The sequence below is a fragment of the Cetorhinus maximus genome, chromosome 19, assembly GCF_964194155.1.
Source record: "Cetorhinus maximus chromosome 19, sCetMax3.hap1.1, whole genome shotgun sequence".
Taxonomy (NCBI): domain Eukaryota; kingdom Metazoa; phylum Chordata; class Chondrichthyes; order Lamniformes; family Cetorhinidae; genus Cetorhinus; species Cetorhinus maximus.
Genome location: NC_135897.1, coordinates 27,639,443 through 27,656,652, shown reverse-complemented (window position 1 = coordinate 27,656,652; position 17,210 = coordinate 27,639,443). Strand labels below are relative to the sequence as shown.

General features: G+C 40.6%; 1 protein-coding gene across 1 annotated transcript in view; it reads left to right on the top strand.

The window, feature by feature from the left end:
• Positions 1 to 17,210, top strand: part of stag1a (STAG1 cohesin complex component a) — a 233,123-nt gene that overhangs the window by 164,535 nt on the left and 51,378 nt on the right. Inside the window, exons 4-8 of the mRNA XM_078563607.1 lie at positions 4,326 to 4,484; positions 6,102 to 6,198; positions 7,440 to 7,516; positions 8,759 to 8,963; positions 12,731 to 12,882. Coding sequence (XP_078419733.1) covers positions 4,326 to 4,484; positions 6,102 to 6,198; positions 7,440 to 7,516; positions 8,759 to 8,963; positions 12,731 to 12,882 — 690 coding nt within the window. The remainder of the gene's footprint in view (positions 1 to 4,325; positions 4,485 to 6,101; positions 6,199 to 7,439; positions 7,517 to 8,758; positions 8,964 to 12,730; positions 12,883 to 17,210) is intronic.

Genomic DNA, 17,210 nt, shown 5'->3' with positions numbered 1-17,210 from the left:
CAGGGCATAACTGCAATTTTCCACATAGCTGGGTAGATGCCAGTGTTGTAGCTGTACTAGAACAGCTTGGTTAGGCATGCAGCAAGTTCTGGAGCACAAGTCTTCAGTACTATTGCCAGAATATTGTCAGGGCCCATAGCTTTTGCAGCATCCGGTGCCTTCAACCGTTTCTTGATATCTTGTGGAATGAATCGAATTGGCTGAAGACTGGCATCTGTGATGCAGGGGGACCTCTGGAAGAGCCCGAGATGGATCATCCACTCGGCACTTCCGGCTGAAGATTGTTGCAAATGCTTCAGCCTTATCTTCTGCACTGCTGTGCTGGGCTCCTCCATCATTGAGGCTGGGGATATTTGTGGAGCCTCCTCCTCCAGTGAATTGTTTAATTGTCCACTACCATTCACGACTGGATGTGGCAGGACTGCAGAGCTTAGATCTGATCCATTGTTTGTGGGATCGCTTAGCTCTGTCTATCACTTGCTGCTTATGGTGTTTGGCACACAAGTAGCCCTGTGTTATAGCTTCACCAGGTTGACACCTCATTTTTAGGTACGCCAGGACTGATCCCCTGGCTTGATGTTAATGGTAGAGTGGGGGATATGCCGGGCTATGAGGTTACAGATTATGTTTGAGTACAGTTCTGTTGCTGCTGATTGCCCACAGCACCTCATGGATGCCCAGTCTTGAGTTGCTGGATCTGTTCGAAATCTATCCCATTTAGCATGGTGATAGTGCCACACAACACAATGGAGGGTATCCTCAATGTGAAGACGGGACTACGCCTCCACAATGACTGTGTGTTGGTCACTCCTACCGATAGACAGATGCACCTGTGGCAAGCAAATTGGTGAGGTTGAGGTCAAGTATGTTTTTCCCTCTTGGTTCCCTCACCACCTGCCGCAGACTCAGTCTAGCAGCTATGTCATTTAGGACTCAGCCAGCTCATTCAGTAGCGGTACTACCGAGCCACTCTTGGTGATGGACATTGAAGTCCCCCACCCAGAGTACATTCTGTGCCCTTGCCACCCCCAGTCCTTTCTCCAATGGCGTTCAACTTGGAGGATCACTGATTCATCAGCTGAGGGAGGACGGTATGCGGTAATCAGCAGGAGGTTTCCTTACCATGAGACTTCATGGGGTCCGGAGCCGATGTTGAGGACTCCCAGGGCAATTCCCTCCCGACTGTCCACCACTCTTGGTGGGATTGGACGTACCCAGGGATGGTGATAGTGGAATCTGGGACATTATCTGTAAGGTATGATTTCGTGAGGATGACTGTCAAGCTGTTGCTTGACTAGTCTGTGAGACAGCTCACCCAATTTTGTCCCCGGATGTTAGCAAGGAGGACTTTGCAGTGTCGACAGGGCAGCGATTGCCGTTGTCGTTTCCGGTACCTAGGTCGATGTCAGATCGTCCGTCCAGTATCATTCCATTTTTGTTACAACTGAGTGGCTTGCAAGGCCATTTCAGAGGGCATTAAACAGTCAACCATATTGCTGTGGGTCTGGAGTCACATGTAGGCCAGACCAGGTAAGGATGACAGGTTTCCATCCCTGAAGCAGAAGTGAACCAGATGGGTTTTTACAACAATCAACATTAGACTTTTAATTCCAGATTTTTATTGAATTCACAGTCAACCATCTGCTGTGGCGGGATTCAAACCCGGGTCCCCAGAACATTGTGCTGGGTCTCTAGATTACTGGTCCAGTGATAATACCACCGTGCCAACGCCTCTCCCTAAATGGAATAGATTTCAAACAGATTTAGCAACTCGAGACTGGGCAACCATGATGCACTGTGGGCCATCAGCAGCAGCAGCAAAACTGTACTCGAACACACTCTGTAACCTCATGACCTGGCATATCCCCCACTCTACTATTACCATCAAGCCAGGGGATCAACCCTGGTTCAATGAAGAGTGCAGGAGGGCATGCCAGGAGCAGCACCAGGCATACCTAAAAATGAGGTTTCAACCTGGTGAAGCTATAACACAGGACTACTTGCATGCCAAAGTATAAGCAGCAAGTGATAGACAGAGCTAAGCGATCCCACAAACAACGGATCAGATCTAAGCCCTGCCGTCCTGCCACATCCAGTCGTGGCTGGTGGTGGACAATAAACAATTCACTGGCGGAGGAGGCCCCACAAATATCCCCATCTCAATGATGGAGGAGCCCAGCATATCAGTGCAAAAGATGAGGCTGAAGCATTTGCTACAATCTTCAGCCAGAAGTGGATGATCCATCTCAGCCTCCTTCGGAGGTCTTCAGCATCACAGATGCCAGTCTTCAGCCAATTCGATTTATTCCACGTGATATCAAGAAACAGCTGAAGGCACTGGATACTGCAAAGGCTATGAGCCCTGACAATATTCTGGCAATAGTACTAAAGACTTGTGTTCCAGAACTTGCCGCACCCCTAGCCATGCTGTTCCAGTACAGCGACAAACACTGGCATCTACCCAGCCATGTGGAAAATTGCCTAGGTATGTCCTGTACACAAAAAGCAGGAGAAATCCAATCCAGCCAATTACCGCCCCATCAGTCTACTCTCGATCATCAGTAAAGTAATGGAAGGGATCATCAACAGTGCTATCAAGCAGCACTTGCTTGGCAATAAGCTGCTCACTGATGCCCAGTTTGGGTTCCGCCAGGGCCACTCAGCTCCTGACCTCATTACAGCCTTGGTTCAAACATGGTCAAAAGAGCTGAACTCCCAAGGTGAGCTGAGAGTGACTGCCCTTGACATCAAGGCAGCATTTGACTGAGCGTGGCATCAAGCAGCCCTAGCAAAACTGGAGTCAATGGGAATCGGGGGAAACTCTCCGCTCGTTGGAGTCATGCCTAACTCAAAGGAAGATGGTTGTGGCTGTTGGAGGTCGGTCATCTCAGTTCCAGGACATCACTGCAGGAGTTCCTCAGGGTCGCGTCCTCTGCCCAGCCATCTTTAGCTGCATCATCAATGACCTTCCTTCCATCATAAGGTCAGAAGTGGGCATGTTCGCTGATGATTGCACAATGTTCAGCACCATTTGCGACTCCTCAGGTACTGAAGCAGTCCATGTCCAAATGCAGCAAAACCTGGACATTTTCCAGGCTTGGGCTGACAAGTGGCAAGTAACATTCACGCCACACAAGTGTCAGGCAATGACCATCTCCAATAAGAGAGGGTCCAACCATCACCCCTTGATGTTCAATGGCATTACCGTTACTGAATCCCCCACTGTCAACACCCTGGGGGTTACCATTGACCAGAAACTGAACTGGACTAGTCATATAAATACTGTAGCTTCAAGAGCTGGTGAGAGGCTAGGAATCGCTCGACACATTTCTTGAGTGTTGTGGGAGCTGCACTCATCCAAGCAAGTGGGGAGTATTCCATCACACTCTTGACTTGTGTCTTGCAGATGGTGGACAGGCTCTGGGGAGTCAGTAGGTAAGTTATGTGTCTTACCTACTGACTCCCCAGAGCCTGTCCACCATCTGCAAGACACAAGTCAAGAGTGTGATGGAATACTCCCCACTTGCTTGGATGAGTGCAGCTCCCACAACACTCAAGAAGCGTGACACCGTCCAGGACAAAGCAGTCCGCTTGATTTGCACCACATCCACAAACATTCACTTCGCCACCGCTGACACACAGTTGCAGCAGTGTGTACCATCTACAAGATGCACTGCAGGAATTCACCAAGGTTCCTTCGACAGCACCTTCCAAACCCATGACCACTATCATCTAGAAGGACAAGGGCACCAGATAGATGGGAACACCTCCACCTGGAAGTTCCCCTTGAAGTCACTCACCGCCCAGCCTTGGAAATATAGCGTTGTTCCTTCACTGTTGTTGGGTCAAAATCCTGGAACTCCCTCCCTAACACCACTGTGGGTGCACCTATACCACATGGACTGCAGTGGTTCAAGAAGGCAGCTCACCACCACCTTCTCAAGGACAGTCAGGGATGGGCAATAAATGCTGGCCGAGCCAGCGAATCCCACATCCCATGAATGAATAAAAAAAGAGAAATTAGTAAAAAAGCAAAGCTTGTTGGCCTCAGTTGAACGGGGGTTAGTTTGCATGTGTTTCATGGTCGGATTCGCAACTTTATAGCAATGATAAGTTTGCTTAACTGCTCCCTTTAGGTGTAATGTTAATTTTTGTTCCTAAATTTTTTCTTCCAGCTCATGGAAATAGCCAGTCTGTATCCTTTGAATATACTGGTTTTTTGCTAAAGTTCTAATAACTGAGCTAAGTAAATATTTATAAGTGAAAATAAATACATTTTGAAAGTGTTTTTTTAATTGAACAATGCCTCTTTGTTCCTTTCCAAGACTGCTAAGAAGCCAAGACGTATTCCAGGAGAGAAAAGTCGTGCAGGAACAGGTGGCAGAGCAAGTCAGGGAAAGGCTAATGGTCACCATCAGCAAAATGGAGAAATTGAACCTGTCACACTGTTTGAAGTGGTGAAAATGGGAAAGAGTGCCATGCAGGTAAATGAAAGATAAAGTATCTTGCAGACCTTTCCTTTCGATCTAATGTCAAGGAAAGAAAAAGCAAATTATTTCTGATACTTGCTAATCGTGTTATAATGACTAATTGAAAGCTGAATCCATTTCTGTGCACACTTGGATGGGCATAATATGGGATTTATATCTTCAGTTGGAATCTGACCTAACCATTCACTTAGTTTTGTGGTTAGATCACCAATGCCGTACACAGTATTGCATTAATCATAGTTAAAGTTTTTAAAAAAATTTTTTTTAAAAGCCACTGTCATTACCTACAATTCATTTTTTAAAATAAAACAAATTATATTGTCCTGCCATTCTACTTTGGAAGAATCTTTTAACAGCATTGCTAATAATATCAGGTGTGCAGGAGTGACAAAGTATTAATAGCTAAAGGACTCAATCCCTATATTTATGTTATGCGGAATAAGCAATTTTGAACATAACATTGGCAGCATGCAAGAATTGTATTAATAAAGTTGCAGTCATGATCTTGTCACTCTCGTAGCAGAATCTTCCCTGCTTGAAGTATGTTGAAGCAGCAAGGTTTTAAGAATTTTAAAATGGCTAAGGTTTTCTGTCCCTTAAAGTTCCTACTCTCGTCAAAGAAAGTTGTGAACATAAAGGTGCAGGAAGATCTAGGATGAATTATTGTCTTATGCCTTGACAGCAGATTTCATTAACCTGCTTTATTTAATAATCTAAAAATGAAACAAAAACCAATAGTTTTCAAAAGTTTATATTTTGAATGGGGATTGCTGCAATCTGTTCCTATTATTTTTGTGAGCAAATTAGTAATTATGTCATAAATGGAAGTTCAGTGGAAACTCTCTGTCCCTAATGAAATTTTGTGTGTTTATACGTGTGCCTGTTAATGTACAAATTAAAAATGTTACCTGATATCATGATGTGACTTGGAGGCTAAAGTCCAGTTGCAGTTACATGGCCCTTAAAGTGACCCTTAAGTTGGCTGACAGAAATGTAAATATAATTTGTAAATGCGCCAACATACATACTGACAATGACCTTTCAGTCCAGGTACAGATCAGTGTGTTTATGGTGAGATCATGTTACATGTGACATTTTACTCCATAATGTCCAAACACTTATAACTTCTTCCAGCTAGATTTATAAGAATGTAAGAAATAGGAATTAGAGGAAGTCACTTCGCTCTTCAAGCCCACTCTGCCATTCAATGACTTCATGGCTTATCTTCCATTTCAGCTCCACCTTCCTGCACTATCCCCATGTCCCTTAATTTCCTTTGTACCCAAAAACCTATCGACTTCTGTCTCGAACTTACTCAAGCATATAAATCTGCCCCTCCTCCAACTAATTGGCTGGCACAGTGGTGTCAATAATCATTTCTTCAGATATATCCTTCACAGATTTACTCTCATTGCTTCATTATATGTCCAACATTTCTCACCCTTTGCTTTCTCTTCCCCCTTAATGCCTCACTTGTCTTTTCACTCCTCAGTTTAGGCCATTATGAAGTGTTTTACATAAATAAGTTGTAGAGTAGCAGCTGCTTTAAATATCTGATCTGAAGTTTACCCAGCTTTCATAATTAATTCATAGTAACATTTCCCTCAACAGTCTGTGGTTGATGACTGGATAGAATCATACAAGCAGGACAGGGACATTGCACTTTTGGACCTAATCAACTTTTTCATCCAGTGCTCAGGATGTAAAGGTAAATCTAAAGGCTTTCAAATGTTCACTGAAGAATTGTTATATACCTGTGTCATAAAAGATGCAATGCATCAGAGAATTTTTTTGTGGTATATTCCAACTAAGAATCATTGTGCACCTTGAGGTAGAGTTGTATTTTTGTACAAGCTAATTTTAAACATAAGTATAAATCATAAAAGTAATGTTATGTTTTAGTTTAAATACCTTATCACAGACTTTATTTGGATACTCATCAAGCTATAGCTGATTTTGTAAAAATAGCTTATTGTTGAACAGTAAAATAGAGTTATATATTGGTTTCCATTAACGATGCCTGCTCAAACTAACTCACTAGCTCCCCCTATGTAATGTAAACAAAAGAGCTCTACAAAATCGCAGCAACCTTTATAGAAAAGGTGGCAGGTTGAGAAATCGGTGATGTATAATTGGGAATCTTATCAATCTTTTTCCAGTCATTTATTTTTTTGAGCTACTACTTGATTTTTTTCCCTCATTTTCAGTTGTTAATCATGTTTAATAAAGCACGGTGCCCCCATGTTTGGACCATATATATCAATTTTTCATGAATAAATTTTAAATACATTTTAAATTAATTTTCACAGCATTTTAAGCAGCAATGTTTGTTTCTAAACTTAACTGCCAAGTGAGATAAAGAGGGTAGAGTTTATCGTAGAATGTTAAATGCATTGTTATAAAAATATTTATTACACTGTGAATTAACATGAAATTCTGTGTGTATGTTGCACATTGATAAGTTTTTTTAAAAATTAAATGAACCAGAAATGTCGGTTTTCAACTCTTTGGTACATTTGACCACTGGCTGAAAGTATGTCAAAACATCAATTTTGTGCCAGTGCAGCCATTGGATTTTAAAGTAAGGAAAATGTACAATGTTGTTGGAAACACCACTGTATTTGGAGGTGCACAAACTTGTTTTGTACAGTTTCCTGTAATAAAAGTAGTGCGATTTTTTTTCCTGCAATTATTTTGTGCTTGTTACAGTAGCTATTTAAGTGTTTGGTGTCATAACATGTATTCCTTTTAATAAAGCAATTGGACCTGCTTTAGTTATGCCAGACTTGAAACACAAACCTTTTACTTTGCTTTCTTTGTGTTGTACACTTACAATAGCTTGAGTAGAATTTTTACATTTTTTTTTTGTGACTCATCATTATAATATGCAGTGATCTACCTGTAACACTGATCTGTCTTTATTGTCTCTTGTTTATATTTCCTTTGCAGGCACTGTAAGAATTGAGATGTTTCGAAATATGCAGAATACAGAAATAATTAGGAAAATGACGGAAGAGTTTGACGAGGTGAGTCCCCAGGAATTCAGTGAATAATGCATCGTGCTGAATAAAGAAATTGGAATTGTCCCAGGTTTGATCTCTTGTCTTTTGTTATGCGTCACAGTTGCAAAATGTTCTTTTGCAATGAAGCTGAATATTGTGTACAGCAAAGTCTCCTGTTTTGACTGTGGAAGTTCAAAATATGTTTTTGAAAGCTCACTAGGGCAAAAAAACATAGCTGCTTATTTTGCACCTAAGCAATGGGGATTACAAATTCAAAAATATATAGTTTTGATATTGCTCTAAATTCAAAGGTATCTTTGAATCCTGAGTTATATGTTCTTTTCGAAAGTATTAAAACTGCAGTTAAAGGAAAGTCAGGGAATTAGTTAGAGGCAAGACTATATTAAGTGAGGTTGCTATGTTGAAGAATGGTTCCAGGTTGCCACAGTCATGATTTGGATGATTCCAAATTTAACCAAGTTTAGAAAGTCTGATGCCGATGGGAAAGATCGATGGCATAAGATATTGAGGTAGATAAGGAATAATCTTTTTAAAGAGCCTCGCAAACTGGATGAATGTAGCACCAATGAAAACAATCCATGCCTCTCGAGCATGATTAACATGGAGGTTCATGGACACCATCGCCTTCTTCGGGCAAGGTACCTGGAGACAGAGAGAGCTTGTAAAGTTACCCGTCAGATTCTTCACCCCTAAATCCTGTATTTATCAATTTGCAAGTTATAGTCAACCAAGCTGAACATTACTGAAATTGTAAAATAGCAATGAACTCGAATATATTCAGTTTTATTTTTGACAACCTAGCCAACCAAAAATTTTTCATGTCTCTGGCCTTTCAATCTTAAAAGTAGAAACTGTTTCATTCAGATGAAATCAGTCAATTAGAAACCATTTAGTAAGTATATTGTAAACATTGTAAGTGCCCCTTTGAAATGTAATACTCTGGTATTTTGATACAATAATGTTCTATAAATGATTTTAAACAAGTTAGACATTTGAACTTGATCAGTCTCTCTCAGATTTTGTAAACTTCCTCAGCATTTTGATTTTGAAATGATCATGTGTTGGACTTGATTTATGCACATGTTTGTGATTGATATTTTGCCAAAAATGTGCGTTAAGTGCAACTTCCCAGAGAAAATTTGTTGTTTATGCAGTAAATAAAAATGTATTGCTTCACAGCAGTAAACCTATAGACCGTTTATTGACATTCAATTAGATTATAGATCAGAGTATATTTCTTTACAGGACAGTGGAGATTACCCTCTAACTATGCCTGGTCCTCAGTGGAAGAAATTCCGATCAAATTTCTGTGAGTTTATTGGAGTGCTCATCCGGCAGTGTCAGTACAGTATTATTTATGATGAGTACATGATGGACACAGTGATTTCTCTGCTAACTGGGCTTTCGGATTCCCAAGTTCGAGCCTTCAGGCACACCAGCACGTTGGCTGGTAAGTTGTCAGTTTTGTTCACTGAAATATACTTTGTTTTGATGCTGAGGGGCGTTTACAGTCGTATTTTGTTAAACACAAAATGAATTATTCAGGGATACAATTGTAGTTCTTTTTGTGTACACTAAATATTAATCTTATTACATTTAAATGGCTACATGAGATTGTTCTTAATATTTGAGTTAAATTATCGTTCTAATGAACCTTCCTGCAGGGCTGGAAATTAAAGCAAATTGCCACTTCCTGAGTAAAACAATGCCTTCCATTTATAAAGCACCTTTAGCATAGTAAAACATGTCTCTGGCATAATCAGACAAAATTGGCCACTGAGACAAAGGAAGAAATTTTAGGAGAAGTAACCAAAAAGCATATCCAAAGAGGGTGGGGTTTAAGGAGGTTTTTAAAGGAGAGTTTAGGGCTAATCTGTAAAACTCAAGCAGATTACAAAGATAGAGAGAAGGGTGAAACCATGAAGAGAAGTGAACACAAGGATGAGAATTTTTAATTGGAGGCATTGGAGAATCAAAAATCAAAATCGGTCAGCAAGGCCAGGGGTTAAAGATGACAGGGATAGCGAGGCTGGCCAACAGAGCATCGAAATAGTCAAGTTTGGAAGTCACTATCAGCCTGAAAAATATCTAGACTTAGTGCTGGATAATGGATAAATTCCATTTCCTGATGTCATTGGAACTTAGCATTTCAGTTTTTCAAAAACACAGCCTCTTCTGTGAAGTAGATTTTCAATAGCATATATTTTGGGAAGGGTGGGTTAGTGCTTTTAAATTTACCTTCAAATTCTTTAAGAAAAGGTTAGGTGGTAGATTGAATTAACATAGTGTTTTACCTGTTGGAGGCCTCAATTTGAATTCTGATTTGTGAGATAAATTGAGATTGGCTTGTCAGCTAGCTGTTAGATATCTTTCTGCAATATGTTTGTACAGTCTTGACCCAGTTCTCAGCGGTTCTGAACCTGACACATGAAAATTTTCCGTAATTCAAAACAAGCTGGTCTCCATGCTGCAGTGGTAGCTTAGTTTTTTTTAACTTAATGCAGTAATAAAGTAAACCTATAAGACAGGTAGTAGATAAATTTAAAGCAGAGGTTATTGCAAGGGGAAGAAGTAAATGGGACTGTGCACTCAAATGGATTGAAGCTAAAGCGTGCTAATGAGCAGACATGTAGTGGCATTTTGAGGGCAGATAGATCAAGCCAGTAGCATTTTAACTTGTATAAATTGGGATATGGGTTGTAAGTGCAAAGATAGATTTGTACAGAACAGTGGCTAGATCATAGTATTGCAGTTTTTTTGTGCCCCATTATAGAAAGGACGCTAAAGCCATAAGACAAAATGCCGCATAGATTCAAATAGATGGAAAATGAAGCTCAACACAGATAAATGTAAGTTAGTACATTTTGGTAGGAAGAAGAGGGAGGTCACTTGTTAGTTGGAAAATGTAGCTCTAGATGGAGTAGAGGAGCCAAGGGATCTCAGTACAAATGCACCACAAAGTTGCATCACAGGTTAGCAAAGCCATAAACAAAGCCAACCAAGCACTAGGCCAAGTTTCTCACTCTCAGACTGAAAGTGAAATCCTATAATGTTATGATCACACTTCCCTAGAAGATCCTTTACTGTGAGATAATTACTTGATCTTGTCTCATTACACATCACCACATCAAAAATAGCCATTTTCCTGATTGGTTCCATAATGTATTGTTCTAACAAATTGTCCCGAATACACTGAATTTGTCCTCAGGGCTATCTTTGACAGTTTGGGGATTTGGCCAGTTCAAGTTGCCTACAATTATTACAGCATTTTTCTTGCAAACCCCCATTATTTCTTGTTTTATACTCTGTCCTACAATGTAGGGGGTGATGGACTACTCACATAAGTGACTTCTTTCCCTTGCTATTTCTTATCTCCACCCAAACTGATTCTACATCTTGAGCTTTTGAACCAAGATCATTTCTCACTACTATACTGATCTCATTCTTTATTAACAGATCTACCACACCACCTTTTCCTTTTTGAAAATCCTTCCAAAATGTTAAAGACCACTGAATATTCAGTTCCCAGCCTTGGTCACCTTGCAATTAGGTCTCTGTACACAAATCATGCGCATTTATTTCTATTTGTGCCATCAATTCAACTGTTTTGTTACTAATGCTGTGTGCATTCGGATAAAGAGCCTTTCACTTTGTCTTTTTAGCATGACTCTATTTGCTGGTGCACGCTTATGTTTGTCGTCTTTGTTCCTTTTTGTCACATTGTGGTTATCAGTATCCATATCGCAACTCTGGACTATTGCCGTGCCCTTTTCCTTTAACTTGCTAAATATTCCCTTGTTTGAAAAACCCACCCCCCCCCACACATTATTAAGTTTAAAGCCCTCTCTGCAACCCTAGTTATTTGATTCACCAGGACACTGGTCCCAGAAGGGCTCAAGTGAAGCCTGTCCTATTGGGATAGCTCTCTTTTTTTCTAGTATTGGTGTCAGTGTCCCAGGATTCAAAACCCATTTTTCCCACTCTAGCCTTTGAACCACGCTTTCAACACTCTGATTTTAATGGCCAAATGTCAACTTGCTGGTGGCTGAGATAATAATCCAGAGATTATTACCTTTATGCTTCTGCTTTTAAATTAGCCTTTAATACTCCCTCAGCAGAATCTCTTTTTCTTAAGTACCAATGATATAGGTAGAACAATTACATCTTTCCCCTCCCACTCCAAGTTCCTTTCCGGCCCCAAGGAGTTGCCCCTAACCCTGTCAGTGTGCAGGCAACACAACTTTCAGAATTTATAAGCTATAGAGGACAGTATCTATCCTATTCTGTCCCCTACCACAGCCATATTCCTTTTTACACCCCCAACTTGAGTGGCTTCCTGTGCCAGAATCCTGTGGTCAGTTTCTCATCCTCCCTCCAGTCTCTGCTCTCTCCAAGAACCCCATAACTGTTAGATAAGTGCAAGCACTGAGTCTCCTCACTTGTAGTCACACCCTCCTGTCCATGACCACAGAACAAATCTGAAGTATTTAACCTAAGCAGTATAACTGCTTCCTGAAACAAAGTGTCCATCTAACTTTCTCTGCATTGTCTGAAGCTTGGAATCCAGCTCATCAGCTGTGAGCTGAAGTTCAATGAGCTGCAGACATTTACTGCAGATGTAGTTGTTGTGTGTCCACATACTACAGCTGCAACACATCACCTGCCCTACCAAATCTATTGTATTTTGTTTAGCTTAATTAGGTTTTCAAACATGACTCAATTGTCTATAGTTTTTAATTTAGGTAATAACGTTGTTTAATTTATTAAATTTAGTTATATGCTTTAGGCCTTTAACTTAGCCCACAGTCCTAATTTAATCCTATTTGCTTAATTTTTTTATATATAAAGCAGCACCTCTTACCCCCACGTTGCATTCATCAAATTTCCTTGCACTCTGGTGAAATCTGCAATCAAATGAAGCTGCTCTGTGCTAATTTATTTGCAATTTTACATATCGTGATTGAAATTTTTAATTTTAATGATCATGTTTTAAACCAATTTCAAACCTTAATTTCGTGAGGGCAAGTAAGGAGAAATACTCACCAGCCAATCACCTAACTGCTTGTTTCAGGCGTGATATTTAAACTATTCTGTTAAACTTTGCCTTACATCAGACATGTTATTTTCATACGCTGCAAAAGAGAGATAAGTATGACTAGGCTTGGCCATTTGTGCATTACATTTGCAGTTAATGTTTTTTTGCTTGTTTCCTCACAGCTATGAAGCTGATGACTGCGTTGGTGAATGTGGCCTTAAACTTAAGTATACATCAGGATAACACACAAAGGCAGTATGAAGCTGAGAGGAACAAAATGATAGGCAAACGAGCTAATGATAGGTTGGAGTTGCTTTTGCAAAAGAGAAAGGAGGTAAGACTACCAGTGTGCTTTATTCCTTTGCAAATGTTTCACATTTGGGTATATGTAGCAACAAATTCAAAAAATCCCGAAAACTGTCTAAATGTGCATATGGCAGAAAGAGGAACTGTAGGATTTTTCTAACAGAATACACTAACTGTATTGGTTAATTGATGCAGATTAATCCATAACTAAATACAATGTACTCGTGTTAATATGTAAGTACTAAGATTCCTACATTTGTTTTGTAATATGATTGATCGACATGAAAACCTACAGACAGAAACTTGTACAGATCTCAAAGTTATTGATCCGTAAGCAAATATTAATCTAAAATTGAAAAATATTTTACTCTATGCAATCAGAGAATACCAGTTGACAACTTTCAGAAACTGTTGGCTACATTTTGATATTTTATTTCCAAACAACTTTTATTAAAAATGGGCACTATGATTCAAGTCGTCTTATTGCAACATTAAATAAACCTTGACCAATAATAAGTGAAAATAGAAAAAACATCTCTAAATGCTGGATGTCTTAAATAAAAGCCTGAAAATTCAAAAAAAAATTATGGTTCCATCAACACTGTAAAGGAAAAAGACAAGTTTCGAACATCTAAACTGAAGGCTAATAGATAAGGAAATATATTAGTGAGGTTGGGAGAGTAGAGGATTCAAAGAGGGAGAGAATCAAGAAATACTCACTCCCATCTGAAAGAAAGTGAATGGGTTGATTGACCTACAAACTGTTAGAAAATTGTTGAATGGTGAAAAAGGTGATCAGTGAGGTGAAGGAAATGCAAACAAAGCAAGAAAATATAAAAGTGGAAGAAAGATCTGCAAGCACAACAGATATGAAATGAAACGAAAATGCTGCCAAGGTACATTGTAAAAATGAGCAGCTGGCTCTGGCTTAAGAGTTAGATGGCCGCTTTCCTGAACATCATCATTCCATCCTTGTGTCCCTGGCCTCTCCGTGATATATCACATTAACTTCCCATCATGTTCTCACTTCAACATCATTACAGTGCAAGCTTAAGTATCTATGGGCACAAACTTTGGATGTGCCATGCTATGAGAGGTTTGAAATGGTGTCTGCAGCACGCACGCACTCTTTGGCTGCAAGTTGCACTGGATGGCATATCAGTGAGCGCCCACCAGAAGTATGCAGACCAGGAAGATCATAGCATCAATCAGAGTATAATGCTGATTTGATGCCAGTGTTGACATTTTGCAGCTCAACACTCCAGCTGACGCCGTCTCTTAATCACGCACGGCTGAACGCATATTCAGCAGCAGAAAGGGCCTCCCCCATTTAAATGGATCTTCAACTACTTTCAGGTTAGTTGCTGATTTGATTTCTTCTAGCCATTGCTGTGACTGTGCAAGTCTTTGGTGTATTCCTGGGAGTTCGCCTCCAAGTCACTCACCATCCTGACTTGGAAACATATTGCTGTTCCTTCACTGTTGCTGGGTCAAAATCCTGGAAATCCCTTCCTAAGAGCACTGTGGGTATACCTATATCACATGGACTGCAGCGGTTCAAGAAGACAGCTCACTGCCACCTTCTCAAGGGCAACTAGGGATGGGTAATAAATGTTGGCCCAGTCAGCGAAACCCACATCCCGTGAATGAATAGAAAAAAATTCTAGAGTTCTTTAAAGTTGCTAAAGGCTATAGGAAGTGGTGTGGCAGGTGCTGAAGGACTTTGTCCTGACTTCAATTGCTCCCAGACGCACATGCAATAATGGACATTTCCTTGGGATGCAGTGTGCTTGGGAGAATGGGTAGAGCAGGGCAAACTGCTAGAAGAGGCATAATAGAAGGAAGCAAAGGGCTCTCAGCAGGAGGCCATATCTGCTCAAGCTGAAGAGGGTGCAATACCTGAACCTAGGGAAAGAACAATGTGAGACGTCTAGGTGCTACTCAAAACGTCATTACTGAAATTTACCACCTGCTGCAACCACAACTGTAACCTCAGGGCAAGAGCAGGGCAGCATTATCAGTGGCTGTGAAGGTGATTGTGGCCATGAACTGTCTGGCTCAATCCAAGCTTGAGCTGGAGATGTGTGCAACATGGTGCAGTTTTTCATCAATCATTGCGTAAGAGAGGCCATTGAAGCTCTACAAAACTTACAAAATTCTTACAGGGCGTGACAGGCTGGATGTAGACGAGATGTTTCCCCTGGCTGATGAGTCTCAAAACCAGGGGACATAATCTCAGGATAAGAGGTAGGCCATTTAAGACTGAAATGAGGAGAAATTCCTTTACTCAGAGGGTGGTAAATCTTTGGAATTCTCTACCCCATAAGGCTGTGGCATCTCAGTCATTGAGCATGCTCAAGACTAATGACACCAAGGGAGATAGTGCAGGAAAGTGGCGTTGAGGTAGATGATCAGCCATGATCTAATTGAATGGCAGAGCAGGCTCAACAGGTCAAATTCTCTATTCCTGTTCCTATGTTTCTATACCAAGAAAGCTAACTACATTTCATTCTCTCTTGCCGGAGAACATGTAGAGGGAGCATGCAGCTTTGTGTGCAGCTGCCCCAGTGATAGCCAGCACTGTCTCCATTGGGGTGAGGATGTGAAGCCAAGTCTGTCCCACACTAGTTAACACATGCTGCCTCTGGTTGTGTGCCACCTCACCCTGAGAGAGAGGGAAGTGTATCATTGAGTGTAGTGTCATGTGTCATGGTCTGATATGGCTGTCATGGTCAAATATCTGGTATTATTTGTGCAAGCTTTGAGATGTGGGTGTGAGGCTTACAGCTGTGTGTATGGGGAAGTTGAAGCTCTTAATTTTAGGTATGAGATCTCCCACATCCAGGGTCACTTTGGAAACTAGTTTGTGAAGTACTGCCATAGTCCTTTGCTTCACTTTGCATGTATATAATCCAGCAAGGCCATGTTCTGTTGTTAGTATGGATTTCATCCTTTATTACATACGCTAACTAGGTATGGGTTGAAGACGTATTTGATAAGACTATAGCCGAGATTTTCCGGCCCTGTCGCGGGCGGGACCCGCTGCGGGCAAGTCTGCGCCCCAGCCAGAAGTCCATTGACTTGCGGTGGGACCGGAAGATCCCGGTAGCAGGCGGATGTGGAAAGTCTTGCCCTATATCTTGAATTGGCTCAGTACATTATGAAGACTATAAATGGCAGATACTGACTCATAACAGTCTATGACACATATCCATCTCCTAAAATGTATATGTTTTTAATCTTTGTTATTTTAATGTGAGTTTGGTCCTTAATAATAAAAAAAACTTCTTGTGTTCTTCAAAATATTTAATTTTCCGAAATCCTTAAGCTCAGGCAGGATGATAACCATATGGTTCATTGTTCTAAATAGTCTATAGCATCTTGTGAAGACTTTTATCACTTCGTTATTCTGGGTCAGCTGTTTACTGTACTGACGTTTCACTGTACTGCAACTTCACTGTACTGCAACACTTTATCCATGATAGATGAGGTTTTTGTATAAATGATAAATGTGAATGTAGTTAGTAATTTCTTCACTAAGATGGACAATCCATTCCTCAGTGCCTGAATGGGTAGTGGACACAGATTCAATAGCAACTTTCATAAGAGAATTAGACAAATATTTGAAGAAGAAAAAATTGCAGGGATACGAGGAAAGAACTGGGGACAAACTGGGTTGCTCTTCAAAACAGCTGGCACAGACCTGATGGGCTGAATGGCCTCCTTCCATGCTGTACTGTTTTACGAAAACTGCATTGAATGCTGAAATGCTGAAGTCACTTTGGTGAATTTATACAAATGCATTGGTCCACAGTCTTGACGATAATAGAAGGTAAACGAAGGGAAAACCAATGTTTCTATTCACTTGAAGTCTAATAATTCCACCCATTTGAAATGGCCTAGAAGCATTTGCATTTCACCACAGATCATAAAAAGTGCTATAATTACATGATTCCTTGTCACAAAAAAAATCAGACCTTTTTGTTTTCGGCCACTCCTAGCCCTGTTCTGCAGATAACACCATTTTTTCCTTTTTTCCACAGACATTTCAGGTCTACAACCCTTCTTCAGAACCAGTATTTTTCTGTTTTTGTGTCAGATTTCCAGGATCTGCAGTATTTGACCTGTTGCGCCAAGTATATAATGTGTGTGGTCATTATTTAGCAATGCAGGATGACAGCCCTTAAAAATAATGAAATAATGGAGTATTAGATGCCCTTCCTAGAGGTTAATTTATCCATTTTCCTCCACCACCCCATCCCACTTAGCTTTTCAACTGTTTCTTCCCCACCCTTGGCCCTGGAAAGAATTCCGTTCTCCAGAATTTTCATTCACAGATAAGGCTCTCGCTATCTG